This window comes from Aegilops tauschii, chromosome 3, assembly GCF_002575655.3.
Source record: "Aegilops tauschii subsp. strangulata cultivar AL8/78 chromosome 3, Aet v6.0, whole genome shotgun sequence".
NCBI classification, from domain to species: Eukaryota; Viridiplantae; Streptophyta; class Magnoliopsida; order Poales; family Poaceae; genus Aegilops; species Aegilops tauschii.
The window spans coordinates 540,999,269-541,014,176 of NC_053037.3; the positions used below are offsets into that span (position 1 = coordinate 540,999,269).

At 43.1% G+C, this 14,908-nt stretch overlaps 1 protein-coding gene across 1 annotated transcript; it reads right to left on the reverse strand.

Annotated features, from left to right (window-relative positions):
* Window positions 1-533: 533 nt before the first annotated feature.
* LOC109736959 (probable LRR receptor-like serine/threonine-protein kinase At1g56130) lies at window positions 534-8,136 on the reverse strand. Its single transcript, XM_073511035.1, is given in 26 exon segments — window positions 534-1,182; window positions 1,277-1,427; window positions 1,520-1,751; window positions 1,833-2,043; window positions 2,169-2,287; window positions 2,354-2,518; window positions 2,607-2,808; window positions 2,946-3,325; window positions 3,413-3,474; window positions 3,564-3,608; window positions 3,752-3,817; window positions 3,958-4,023; window positions 4,115-4,186; window positions 4,281-4,355; window positions 4,460-4,489; window positions 4,491-4,529; window positions 4,621-4,692; window positions 4,914-4,985; window positions 5,070-5,141; window positions 5,230-5,301; window positions 5,544-5,615; window positions 5,712-5,783; window positions 6,349-6,420; window positions 6,823-7,009; window positions 7,124-7,687; window positions 7,774-8,136. Coding segments are annotated over 25 exon segments (3,150 nt in total). The 5' UTR covers window positions 7,251-7,687; window positions 7,774-8,136; the 3' UTR covers window positions 534-765.
* Between the last annotated feature and the right edge of the window lie 6,772 nt (window positions 8,137-14,908).

Here is a 14,908-nt window from a genome sequence, read left to right on the forward strand (position 1 = left end):
GTACTAATTCCGGAGAAGAAGCTGGAATCACAAAGATAAAAATTTGATAGATGCTCGAATAACCACCAAAAGAGATGACCAGCCAAAAGAGGTTCGTGACGCTGTGTAACCAACCGCATTCTTGAGATATAGGCTTGTTTGTTTGCACTGCGGCTTCACCCAAAGCAGCTGTAAACTTGCTATGCTAAGGAAGCGGCTGCGATGGAACTTAGTTGTTTACGTCAAAAATGAATGTTAGTTGTTTGGCAATATAATTGTGAAAACGACTGCAAGTTGGTGAGAATGTGGAAATGCCCCAAAGCACGCCCATATCCACCTCCCACCAATGCGCCCTCCCCTGTCCTCCTGCACAACCCGCACCTCCGTCAACTCCGCCTCACACTTCATCGCCGCCAAGTGCGCTGCGCCTACCAAAAGTTGGTTCCTAAAGGCCAAACAAACAAGGCCAAAGATGCATGTGTTGCGACTTTACATGCACTCCAATCTATTGAATTCTGGTCTTGTAAAACTCTCGCATATTGTGCACATATAAATACAATGACGTGGCCTCCTGAAAGGTAGAGACGCTTACCTATCTTCCTTTTCAATTCACAGAGTGTTCAAAAGGTCGTGTGAAAATTATACGAATCAAAGAGCGAGACATCTATGTATTTGCGAGAGAAAACAAAAATCATCCTAAATTAAGCAGAAGAACTAACCAAATATGAACATATAGCAAGAAGAAATTACTAGGACCCAATGTTGGAAAGGACAAGATCTAGATTCTCATCTCGAACCAGAATCCGCTCCCTCGTCGATCCCGCCGCTAGAACAAGGCGACAGGGCGAGCGGCGAGGTGTCCCTGTGGTTCCCGGGCTTCTTGCTCGAGCTGGACAGCGCGCTGATTTGACTGCGTGAGGACTGCTGAGCCGACGACCCCGACCCTGAGACGTAACTGCTGCTGAAGCTCCTGACCTGCCATTCCGGCACGTAGCTAGGCCTCATGGTGGTGTCCACGTCGGTCACCTCGATATCTTCCGTGAGCATGGACACGACCTTGGACATCGGTGGGCGCCGCTGAGGCAGGCCCATCGTGCATAGAAGAGCAACATTGATGAGTCGCGCAGCCTCTTCCTCGTCGAATTCAATGAGTTTACTGTCCAACAGTTCAAGTGTCCGTTGGCTCTCATGCAGATGCCAGGCCTGCAAGTTGTGGTGAGCTTAATTTCCTTAGTATGCTAGATAAAAGGAAGTTGATGGTTTATTTTGAGGTCAGGACAAGTATGTGAAAGCTTACACATCCAAGAAGATACTTCTCATCTTCCTCGAGACTGTCATCGAAGTTCCGGCGTCCAGCGAGGATCTCCAGTGCCACGACCCCGAATGCGAAAACGTCGGCCTTCTCCGTCAGGTGTCCCATCATGGCGTACTCGGGTGCGAGATAACCACTAAAACCAGAGAACACCGTGAGCGTCTGATCGATTCTCTGTTATGAATCAAGGTGCATGGAACGATTAAGACGGACAGCAAATGGTCTTACAGCGTGCCAGCGACTCCGGTGTTGAGATGCGTCATGCTGTCCTTGTAATGCCTGGCCAGCCCGAAGTCAGAGATCTTAGGGTTGAGATCAGCGTCGAGCAAGACATTGCTGGCTTTGATGTCCCTGTGGACTATCCGCATGCTGGACTCCTCATGGAGATATGCTAGACCTCTTGCAATGCCAACGCATATCTCGAAGCGCGTTCTCCAATCTAGGTTCAAGTCTGTCTTGCCTGCATTTTCACCAAAGCTTTAGACACTTGGAAGGATACTTACTTTTCATGACACCAAGGAATAAGTTGAGGTGGAGATACCAAAGATTGCTTGATCAAGGCTCCCTTGTTCCAGGTACTCATAGACCAAAAGTGGCGTCTTACTGTCGATGCAACAACCGTGCAACTTCACGAGGTTTCGGTGCTGCACCGCAGATATGGTGGCAATTTCTGTCATGAACTCCTTTTTCCCTTGATGAGATGTAGAAGACAGCTGCTTTACAGCTACAATCCTCCCATCAAGTAGCTTACCCTGTACACAAAAGATACAACTCATGATTTCGGCGTGAAACAAGTACAATATGTTCAGTAGATTGCTATAGCAACGATCTACAATGAAATGTAGAGCTGCTTAATCTTGTTGGAAATGTAACCGACCTTGTAAACAGGTCCATAACCCCCTCTTCCAAGAATGTTGCTAAGACTAAAACTGTCCGTAGCAGATTTTATTTCACCATAACTGAAAATGTTAGGCCTTCCAACTATAGTGAACAGCTCTGTAAAACGAAGTACATGTAAATTTCTCCCCATAATTAGTACATCAATTTAACTGTTTGTGTTACCTTCCATTTCCACCTCTAACCTCCTTCTTTTCTGCCTCCAAACAAAGGCCCCAGCGAATGCTAGAAATCCTAAAACCGCAACACAGACTACAACTCCAACAACCAAACCTGTTCTACTGATAGTGCTGTTTCTCTGTGAACCAGAATCCCCTTCACCGTTGCTACCTACAGTAGGAGTAAGATAATAGAAAGTGGACTGTTGTCATCTGATTTATGTAACTAATTGATTAGTGAGTAGCACAAGTAACAGTACCATAAGAAGATACGCTTAAGGCTGATATAGATGGCCCATAGAACCCTTGTTCAGGAATGCAACAAGTGCCCTTTCCAGCCCAAAAGAGATGGATATCAATGAAATTATTCATTACTTCAACAGTATACTGTCTCTGAATAACAGTGTAAGATTTTCCATTTGTTTGTTTCTTTATATCGAAGTCTGTTTCTTTAAGATCTCCCTGCACCAGGGAAGCAAGCAAAAGATATTAAAATCCATAGAGAAAAATGGAATATTCTAGAATCGGTTTAGTGCATAAAACAAATGAGAATCATTGCAAAATATTATCATTTGCTTATATGTTCAAGAATGAGCCACCTGGATATATATATTGAAAATCCTCTTTCCCACGCTTTTCCATGTCTCGTCATCTGGGAAAAAAATCTCTGCAAACTGAAGTACAACGCTGTACATGCCATTCTTGAGCCCAATGCCGAAGTATCTCAATGAAGAGGGTGACATTCTGGCTGTCTGAAATAGTTCAGAATCAAGTGTGTTGGTAAACTGGCGAGAAGTGTATATTATATAACTCCCATTAGACGGGTCCATGAATCTCCCGATGTTGCTAACGCCCCATCTCGTTGAGTCCGTAACATAGTATGATGCAACTGGAAGACTGGCATCATCAGGTTCGTAAATGGAGTTGTCTGAGCCTCTGATGGGTCTCGAACCACCAGAGTCTACCGCAAAGGAGGAATCTACAAATTAGGATAATTAAAAAAGTGATACAGATTTTAGTGATGCCCAGAGCAGATACTGCTAAGGATGAAGAGATAAGGGCTCACAAGATGGAGAATCAAAACATGGAGTATCTCGCTGAAGACAATTTAGTCGTGAAGGCAAAATACTAGGAACAACATAGATAGTTTGATCACATGGTGAATATAAGTGGTTCATACATATGAAGGGAAACTAAATGAAGTGATGGAGAAAAACCTGTTGTTCGAGTTATCTATCCCAAAGTTGTTCCACACCAAATTCCTAAAAGAAATACCATTCAGACAGTTAAGTCACAAACTGCGATGTTCACGGAAGTTTGTTGTTTCACAGTCCAGATTGAAAATACAACATGCATGATTGATTTTGTCTGCCTTATAAATGGGAATTAGAAAAGAAAAACCTACACATGTAAATTATTCATGTTAACCCAAGAAGGGTATCTTCCTGAGAGCATATTGTATGACAGATCACTGCAAAGACAGATGATAAACATGTTGACCAAAAGGATGAAGAAACATCCAATCTTGCAAGTTCGACAGATTAGCGGACATACATGCTGTCAGTATGAAACAGGGAAAGGAAATTAAAACGAAGGAAGAAAACAGCTCACATAGTAGTAAGTGAAGTGCTAATCATATCTGGTAGGCTCCCAGAGAGGTTATTACTCCCAAGAAATCTGATTCATCTGAACTTCAGTTTGGGGAAAATAAAAATACTACTTTAAATAGGACTTCCAAATACACTAGATTCTATACAGATATCCTTACAGGAATTCGAGGGGATTCAGGTTCAGAAGGTTTGGAGTAACTTTGCCTGTGATGCTGTTAAAACTCAAGTCCCTGCCTCACCCAGAACGTATAAAGAGCTTTTTAACACAAACATACTTTACTCTCAAGTATACAGTAGATTCCAAACAGTTCCAAAATTGCTTACAGATAGTTGAGGTTAACAAATTTTGAGAAGTCCACTGAAGAAAGGTTGTCAGATATCCTGGAGTTTCTCAGAACTCTGTAGGGAGAGAATAAAGAGGTTATCCTACATATGCGAAGACATACAAAGTTGTGAAGTGCAAACTAATAAAAAGTTGGTAAGAGCAAACTGTGTCACCGTACAGAGTATACAACGACGTCATGTTAACCACAAGCCAATGAAGACAGCTCTCCCATTAAATCACCAATTCGCCTTCACAATATAAAAGTTAGTGAACAACAAGCCCGATTTTTGCACTAAGTGCACAACAGCCGTCACCAAATCTAAAGTAGGAAGAACATACAAATTTGTCAAGTTGATAAGATTAGAAAAACTTGCAGGAATGGGACCGTCAAAGTTATTTCCATGGAATCTCCTGCATTGACAGATACATCTAATTAGCAGGGAAAAGAATCAATTATTTTACTAATTTTGAAAACGGGCTCTAAAATGTGATATAAAAGAAGTACAATGGTCTAAAACTTTTTTTAGAAAAACAGTAACACCAGTCCTATCATGAACATTGAAGGCAGATGTGAATCATTTCTTGGCTCAATTCATCATTTTCATCAACAAATTCTTCATATGATATCTTACAGATCCTGCAAATTTGATAAGCTTCCAATGTGATCAGGTATCTTCCCAGTAAACCCGTTATCTGATGCCCATCTGGATAGATAAGGACGAAGTTAATACACTAAGTCTGTTTTAATGACTTTATAACAGATCATAAAGTATGATAAGAGAATTCACAGGATTTTCAGGTTCTTAAGTTTGGAAAAGGAAGATGGTAGCTCTCCACTTAAACCACAACTATCGATATACCTGAAATTGAAAGAGAGAAATGGTTATGCTGAGTTTCATTACATGGGTCTTACAAGGAAAATTAGGTCAAGCAGAACCAAGACATAACAGTTGCTCAAGTTTGGTCAAGTTTTCTACTACTTCGGGGAGTGGACCGACAAACTTATTTGTGCTAACGCCCCTGAAACATAAGGAAATGGAGGTTCAGAAAATACAAATATGATACAATTGGTACATCAAAAATTAGGTGTTTAATTTATGGAGCCTACATCTTTTATTTACTTTGCATGTAACTTCCATAAACAAAAAGATTCTGAGCATCACAAATAAAGTGAACCAACAGATTGACAAGTGCCACATATGGCTACAATACTTTTGTGTTGGATTCGAGTTGCCACAATAAAAAGAGATATATTCTCTTACAGAGAAATGAGATTCTTGAGGTTACCCAGCTCGCTCGGTAAAACTCCAGTTAATGCATTGATACTCAAAGTTCTTGTAATTTTGAAAAGAAAACAGGGCAAGTTACGCACTACACGAGATACCATTTACATTTAAATGCTTCAGAGAAAGATAAATCGTAATTCTTACAGATACTGCAACCGAGTCAGCTTTCCAAGAAATGCTGGCAAAGATCCTGTCAAGTAATTCTGCGCTAAATTCCTGAAAGCGGCAAAGCGCATCAGAATCAATGTAAATCTATTGTTTCCAAATTTTCAATTGCAGAAACTCTTATTGGCTGGCAGGCATCAGCATTTAATTCATATAGGCCTTGGAAAGTAAAAGCAACTAGAACTACCATGCTACCAAATGATATGTAACATAAATGTTATTGCATGAACTATAGAAGTAGCGTGAGCCTGTTTTAGTTAAACTACAATTTTCAAGTTATTGGAAAAAAAATCGACTGAAAATAACATGTAAATAAAGGGAAGGGCGTCTGAAAACCAAACACATCAACAGAAGCGACTTATATTGAAAGAGGCATAACTAGTCAACAAAGAAACTGTATGTATAACACATGAATACTCAGTTCGCACCATTCTAACCTATAGATGTAAGATTAGAACAAATAGTCTATGAAAAACTACTGCACTCCTTCTATCTCCCGCTAATGGCATGCATCATACAGTAACTAGGGGGACTGCAGCTTGTAATTATGAGCTTGTGTAACCCTTTAAGTGGACATCCATTAGCTTTGAAGCTTCAGGTTGGAAATAGTTCATACAGGCTTGTCAGGTAAGTTAGATTTTGCAGTTCCACAGGAATCTGACCAACCACATCTAGTGCGTATACTTTCCTGCGTGAACAAATGGAAGAACAATAAGTATTAGTGTAACAAATTGAAAGCATGGACTAGGATGAGAACATGCAATTATTCACAACAAACAAGAACTGTGTGGTGAGTTCACAAGCATGCAGACACATTGGATCATATCCCAATTTTCAACAAGTTTGTCAAAGAAATTAATATAATCATAAAGAAATTCTAATGTGTGGTTGTCTTATATCTATAGGTTAACATCACTAATTGCAACTTCAAGCTTTAATATAACATTTTTTTGTAGCAAACCTGGGCTGACTTTCAAGTTTCAACCGGCAAACCGAGTGTTGTTACCTGCAAGGACCAACCCGTTGCCCAGAGCGAACATGCACCCACCGATGGCACTAATGTTGCTTGGGATGGAAAGGAGCAACTTACAGCCTGGTGATGTGGCAGACGGTGCTGGCGTTGTAGGAGCAGTCACACTTAATGGCCGGTTTTAATTCAGGGTCTGAATCTATGTCGGTGCCGTCGATGGCGGCACCGCTGCAAGGCTCGCCACTGATGTTCCACGCCGCCGACGCCTGCAGGCCCCACCGTGAGAAGATGATGTTCAGCGCGGCCACTGTAATTGTTACGAGTATGAATAAAATTACAAGTGTTTCTCAAAAAAAGAGAAGACACTTGAAGACGATCCGAGTGTGTTAGCATGAAAGAATTGAATAAGTACTAAAATCACCTTCGGACGGATCTGTGACATCTGTCTGTGCTTGCCGCTGAGCTCGAGCAGACAGCGCCAGCAGCAGCAGCACGAGGCCGCTCAAGCAACAAGACGGCGAGACCAGCAGCTCATGTCGTCGCCTCATCGTTCTAGCTCCGCTCTCTCTCTCTCTCTCTCTCTCTCTCTCTCTCTCTCTCTCTCTCTCTCTCTCTCTCTCTCTCTCTGTCTGTCTGTCTGTCTCGCCTGACTGAGATTAATGCTGAATGGTACCTATACTGCTCTGGGGTGGGTCCGTTGATCAGGCCATGGCACCAGTTGGTCATCCTTGGCGGCCACGGACTTGTCAAAGGCGAAAATATCCAGACCCTGCTTGCGCTTGGCAATTCTGTGTGATTCTCCACACGGAAAAACACGCGGATACCTGTAGGCTGTAGCTGAGCATAAGAATTCTGTATAACTCTCCACACGGTTCCGTACAATCCTGTACTGTACAACGGGGGCAACAGGCATGAGAACTGAGAAACCTCCATGACAGAACAGTGGGTTTCATTTTCAGTCGGCTGAAAATTCAGCACAGAACACCTGGAAGAAACTCAGATAAAAATAAAATCCATCAAATTGGCATACGGACCATCACAAATCCGGTGAGAAGGAGTCGCGTTATTCACCTCAATGACGAGGCCGTCCTCTCCGCCGCCGCTGATCCCCATAGTTCGTGGGTGAGGCGCATGTCGGCGGCAGTGGGCGTCGGACAGTATGGCTAGTGACTACGACCCTATGAGCTACCTGCGGCGGAGCACTACAAGGACCAGTCACTCGCATACGTATTCAGCTCCACTAGCTCGAATCTAGATCTTGGCGACCTAATCCCGGAAGGTATAGTGATGTGGGAGGACAGGGTCGTATAGGGCGGCGGAGGCGCAGGGTGCTGGGGAAAGCTCTTTGAGCAGCGGGAGCGAGAAGGGACATCGGAGGTGTTGCGCCGCTGGTCGGAAGGCCGCCGCCATGGGCGCTCATCTTTTTCTCCGCTCATCTTCTTCCTGGCCGCCTGGAGTAGAGAACGACATTGCCGGGTTAGACCGTTAGAGTGATGAACCGGTTTTATGTGTTTCTTTGGGTCGGTTTTTCTTTTTTTCCTTTTTAACACTGTACAATTGAAGTCGTTCACATACACGATATAGCTGGCCAAACGGGCCGGCCCGGCCGATTCTAATCGTGTCTGGCACGGCCCGGCCAGCCGAGGCACAATTATTATACGTGTCGTGCCGTGCCGGCCCACGTGCTGCAGCCCAGGCACGACCCAGCTGCTAATCGGGCCAGCCCATTGGCACACCAGGCCCACTAGTCTGCCTGCTATTTGGCGCACTGGGCGTATTTTAGCCTATCTTTACCTGAAGATAATCGGGTCGTGCCGTGCCGGCCCGCGTGCTCAGCCTAGCAGCCCAAGCATGTCCCAGGGCGTGTCGCGTGCCGGGCCCGACCCGTTTAGCCCGTGTCGTGCCTGGTTCATGGTAGGCCGTGCTTTGCGTGCTCGCAGGCCGGCCTGATTGGCCCCGCCCATTTGGCCAGCTATAATACACGAGCACACTCACCCTATGAATGCATGCACGCACAACATATACCTATATGAGCACCTCCGAGAAACTGAGTAGGCATTAGCATATTGAGATTGGCGATGTCACCACAAGCGTCTCATAGTCAATGCGAACGTCTCTTTCCACCGAACGAACATCGCCGAAAAAGTTGAAATAATTTTAGAAAAATGTGAGCACCAATGTCAAGTCTAGAACTTGAACCCTTATGGGTTGGTGATACCACTGTCCTCCTATCCATGTGGTTAGTTCCCTTAATTTAAATACATGAACAATTTCAAATCGAGGAGTATTTAAATCCAAGAATATTTAAAAAAATATTATTGAAATTTGGAGCAATTTTTTAAATCCAAAAACATTTTTTATTTTTTAATTCGAGATTTGTGAACACTTTTTTATGTCTTAAACATTTTTTAAATGTACGAACATTTTTCAAAATCATGAATATTTTTTAAATCATGAAAATTTAACAAAATTATTAAAAAAATCAAATTCATGAACAATTTTTAAATTGACAGACATTTCACAAAACATGAAAATTTTAAAATTTAGGAGCATTTTTTGAATCCGCAAACACATTGAATTATTTTGTTTCAAATTCATGAACAATTTTTTTATTTGTGAAGATTTTTTAAATTTAGGAACAATTTTAGAACCTTTTAAATAAATTCACGGAGATTGTTTTGAATTTGTGAACATTTTCTAAATGACAAACTTTTTTGAATTCATGATATTTTTTATAAAAAGGAAAGATTTTTGAATTAATGAACATCTTCGAAAATTACAATATGTTTTTTAGCCAGTAACTAGACTCTAAACTGGTCAGACCAGACACCTTTTCCTGAATTAAATTAACCGAGAAAATGGGCTAGTCCACTAGGGTAGCGTCGGGGTGTGTGATAGGTGAGTATCTCGAGCGGTACGTGTCGGACAGGAGGTCTTGTAAATTTTCTTAGGGTTGTCTATTACACCAGAAAAACCAGTTTCCGACCATCCAACCGGGTAGGGGGTTATCAGGGAAGGGAAAAAATTGGGCGCGGGAGGGGGGGTAGTTAGTTGTCTCAAAACTTACACCAAATAGGCAAACAGGGACATAATCATTCTAGTGAGAATCAGCACTAATTTACTTATGGAAACATGATTGTATTTGGTAATCCAATAAAATGTGAGCAAGTAGAGAAGATCTTTAGGTAAAAATCGGTGGCGAAAAGATAATCATAGGGGGGAGGGCGTACGCAAAAGGAGGGTAGGCAAAGAAAGGACGAAACATGAACATTGTTTTTTTAGTAAAATCTATATGAGAGAAGAAATTCTATAATTCTACAATGTTTGTTGTTTTCTTCCCTTGGTTAGGGTTCCTCCCTCCCTGTCATGTCTGCGGCGGATAGGGAACTCATCCCCTTCAATCTTCACCGGCAAGCCTGTGGATCCACTTGTTGCACAAGCGGTCGGTGGCTAGGAGCGGGATCCTGGTACCTTGGCTTTTGCTACTGGTTTAGGTTTGGGTTTTTTTCTCTCAGGGGTGGCAATCCAACGGATGGCGGCGCTTCATCTTCAAGTTGGTCTTCGGGGCTTCAATCCTCCTCGATTCACGTATCAGGACAGAGTCGACGAAACTCCGGCGACGCTTCATGTCATCTTCTTGGGGTGGCGATGTTAGGGTTTCTCGTCGTGCATGCGTGCTGGCGAGATTTGTTGACTGACGCTTCATATTGATTTAAGGGTTCAACAACAACGATTGGGGCTCTGGGGTGCTGGTCCTTAGGAGCACGTGCACGAAGACTTCTTGAATATCATCGACAAGGGCAAGCCCACTCTGATAGAGGCGCAGTGACAGTGGTGCGTTGGTGGCTCATTCTGGTGGCGGTAGTAGTTGTTTCCTTTAATTTTTTATGTTGGGGGTGTTGGGGAACGTAGTATTTCAAAAAAATTCCTACGATCACGCAAGATCTATCTAGGAGAAGCATAGCAACGAGCGGGGACAGTGTGTCCATGTACCCTCGTAGACCGAAAGCGGAAGCGTTATATCAATGCGGTTTATGTAGTCGTACGTCTTCACAATCCGACCGATCCTAGCACCGAACGTATGACACCTCCGTGTTCAGCACACGTTCAGCTCGATGATGTCCCTCGTACTCTTGACCTAGTTGAGGCCGAGGGAGAGTTCCGTCAGCATGACGGTGATGATGAAGCTACCGACGCAGCGCTTCGCCTAAGCACTACGACGATATGACCGAGGTGTGTAACTGTGGAGGGGGGCACCGCACACGGCTAAGAGATTGCCTGTTGTACCTTTGGGGTGCCCCCTGCCCCCGTATATAAAGGAGGGGAGGAGGAGGCCGGCCAACAAGGGGCGCACCAGGGAGAGGGGAGTCCTACTAGGACTCCAGTCCTAGTAGGATTCGGCCCCACCCTTTTTTCCTTCTACCGGAGGGGGAAAAGGGGAAGGAGAGGGAGTAGGAGAAGGAAAGGGGGGTGGCGCCCCCTTCCCAAGTCCAGATCGACCTCCTCCCTTGTGGGGGGCGCACCAGCCCCTTGTGGGCTGGTTAGCCTCCCTCCTATGGCCCATAAGGCCCATATCTTTCCCCAGGGGTTCCGGTAACCTCCCGGTACTCCGGAAAAATGCCTGAATACTCGGAACCATTCCGATGTCCGAATACAACCTTCCAATATATGAATCTTTACCTCTCGACCATTTTGAGACTCCTCGTTATGTCCGTGATCTCATCCGGGACTCCGAAAAAACTTCGGTACATAAAATCACATAACTCATAATACAAATTGTAATCGAACGTTAAGCGTGCGGACCCTACGGGTTCGAGAACTATGTAGACATGACCAAGACACATCTCTGGTCAATAACCAATAGCGGAACCTGGATGCTCATATTGGCTCCTACATATTCTACAAGGATCTTTATCGGTCAAAACCGCGTAACAACATACGTTGTTCCCTTTTTCATCGGTATGTTACTTGCCCGAGATTCGATCGTCAGTATCATCATACATAGTTCAATCTCGTTACCGGCAAGTCTCTTTACTCGTTCCGTAATGCATCATCCCGCAACTAACTCATTAGTCACATTGCTTGCAAGGCTTATAGTGATGATCATTACCGAGAGGGCCCAGAGATACCTCTCCGATACTCGGAGTGACAAATCCTAATCTCGATCTATGCCAACTCAACAAACACCATTGGGGACACCTGTAGAGCATCTTTATAATCACCTAGTTACGTTGTGACGTTTGATAGCACACAAGGTGTTCCTCCGGTACTCGGGAGTTGCATAATCTCATAGTCAGAGGAACATGTACAAGTCATGCAGAAAGCAATATCAATAAAACTAAACGATCATTATGCTAAGCTAATGGATGGGTCTTGTCCATCACATCATTCTCTAATGATGTGATCCCGTTTATCAAATGACAACACATGTCTATGGCTAGGAAACTTAACCATCTTTGATTAACGAGCTAGTCAAGTAGAGGCATACTAGGGACACTCTATTTTGTCTATGTATTCACACATGTACTAAGTTTCCGGTTAATACAATTCTAGCATGAATAATAAACATTTATCATGATATAAGGAAATATAAATAACAACTTTATTATTGCCTCTAGGGCATATTTCCTTCAGTCTCCCACTTGCACTAGAGTCAATAATCTAGTTCACATCGCCATGTGATTTAACACCAATAGTTCACATCTTTATGTGATTAACACCCATAGTTCACATCTCCATGTGACCAGCACTCAAAGGGTTTACAAGAGTCAATAATCTAGTTCACATCGCTATGTGATTAACACCCAAGAGTAATAAGGTGTGATCATGTTTTGCCTGTGAGAGAAGTTTTAGTCTACGGGTCTGCCACATTCAGATCCGTATATATATTTTGCAAATTTCTATGTCTACAATGCTCTTCATGGAGCTACTCTAGCTAAATGCTCCCACTTTCAATATGTATCCAGATCGAGACTCAGAGTCATCCAGATCGGTGTCAAAGCCTGCATCAACGTAACTCTTTACGATGAACTCTTTATCACCTCCATAACCGAGAAATATTTCCTTAGTCCTCTAAGGATAATTTTGACCAATGTCTAGTGATCTACTCCTAGATCACTATTGTACCCTCTTGCCAAACTCATGGTGAGGTTCACAATAGGTCTGGTACACAGCATAACATACTTCATAGAACCTATGGCTGAGGCATAGGGAATGACTTTCATTCTCTCTCTATCTTCTGCCTTGGTCGGGCTTTGAGTCTTACTCAACTTCACACCTTGCAACACAGGCAAGAACTCCTTCTTTGATTGTTCCACACTATTAGGGAAATCCCTAGTAGTAGCGCGGGTTTTGAGGCTATCAGCAGCGCGGGCAGCCGCGCTACTACTATGAAGGTACAGCTAACTGTTAGTAGTAGCACGGTCTGTACCCGCGCTACTACTACTGACTATAACAACAGTGCTTTTCCAGAACGCGCTACTATTAGTTAGCTGTAGCGCTTTCTTAGCCCCGCGCTACTGCTATAACTTTCATCATCCCCCCCCCCGCTTCCTACCCCGTTTTAGTTTCAATAAACTGCAATTTCTAGATACTAGGTACTACTAGATATTTGCAATTTCCAATATCAATTTCATAAAGCATTATAGGTATTGGGTAGTACTCCCTCCGTTCCAAATTACTCGTCGTGGTTTTAGTTCAAATTTGAACTAAAACTACGACGAGTAATTTGGAACGGAGGGAGTACTAGATAACAATTTCATATATAGTCAACATGATTCCTCAAACAGTACTAGGTGATATCGACGATGATCATGATATGTAGTTCTAGATGATATCAACAACGATCATCATATGTAGTTCTAGATGATATCGATGACGATCATCATATGTAGTTCTAGATGATATAGCCACACACACATATGTAGTTCTAGATGATATCGACGACGATCATCATCCTGAAGCCTGGGCGGTGGGTGTTCCTGATAGTAATTAGGATGGCCTGTCCAACAGTAAGATTCTTGCCAACGAGGAATCTCTTCCACCCAACCGAGTTTAAGTGTGTGCGACCGTCTGTGTCCATGCGGTAAGTACAGGTGGTGACGGAGCCCTTGCGGTAAGGCGTAGTCCAGCTGAGCCTTCTTCATCAGGCTCGATACCACAACTCACAGATAGGTTCTTTGGCAATTTCTGAATAAGAAAAACATATCAATTAATAAATAGCCTCTCACATACTCTTGCAAATATATTTCTATTAAGTATAGATTTCTACACTATCAAAAGACATAGTACTACGCATTTGTACTAATTAAGCATGAATTCTACTAATAAGTATATATGGATTATCTACACTATTAATAGTTCCTTGGATTCTACACTAATAAGCATGTGATCAGACTCTACACTAAAGCATATCATCGACTAGATTCCATACAGCATATATATCATTGGACTCTACACTAAGCATATCATCGGATTGACTAAGCATATCATCGGATAATTTGCATTTGTAAGTATAACAATAAAGCATATATATATCATCAAATTACTATAGTCAGTATAACATACCATTTCATGCCGATCGACCATGGTACTTGTCCGGCGGGTCACGAAGGGCACCCCGACAAAGTCATCACATGGCGGAATTATGTCCCATAGGTTGCACACACCCTCCCCGCTCAGCCTCATTCTTTGAGCTACGATGGCTTCATGAAGTGGGTTCTCATCATCTTCATCGAGTGGGTCCTCATTATCTTCATCATTTTCATCATCTTCGTCATCTTCGTCATCTTCATCATCTTCCACCAAGTTGATATAAATGACAAACAGCTTGGGTCTTTCTGCTCTGAAGGAGAAGCTGATCAACTCACCACCAGTAAGACGCATGCGGGCGAGGAAACGGGCCCATCCATCTCATCCAATCTGCGATATATTGCGTCCTTTCTCGACCTCCATAGTGTACGGCCCCCAGGAGCCTCAAATGTCACAGTGTCTCCTGTCAGCTTGTTGAATTTCAACCTCACATTGCATGGGACGATCTATGTAAAAAAAGCAAAATGACACAATGCAGTAATGCCAACACCAAAAATAAAATAGTTGTTACATTTCATCTAATTTCTTACCGCCGCATGACGAAAACTCGGCTGGAAGTAGATGCTGAACAACTTGCCAGTTGCAAGGCTGTTGGCACACCTTGACTTGCACAGTC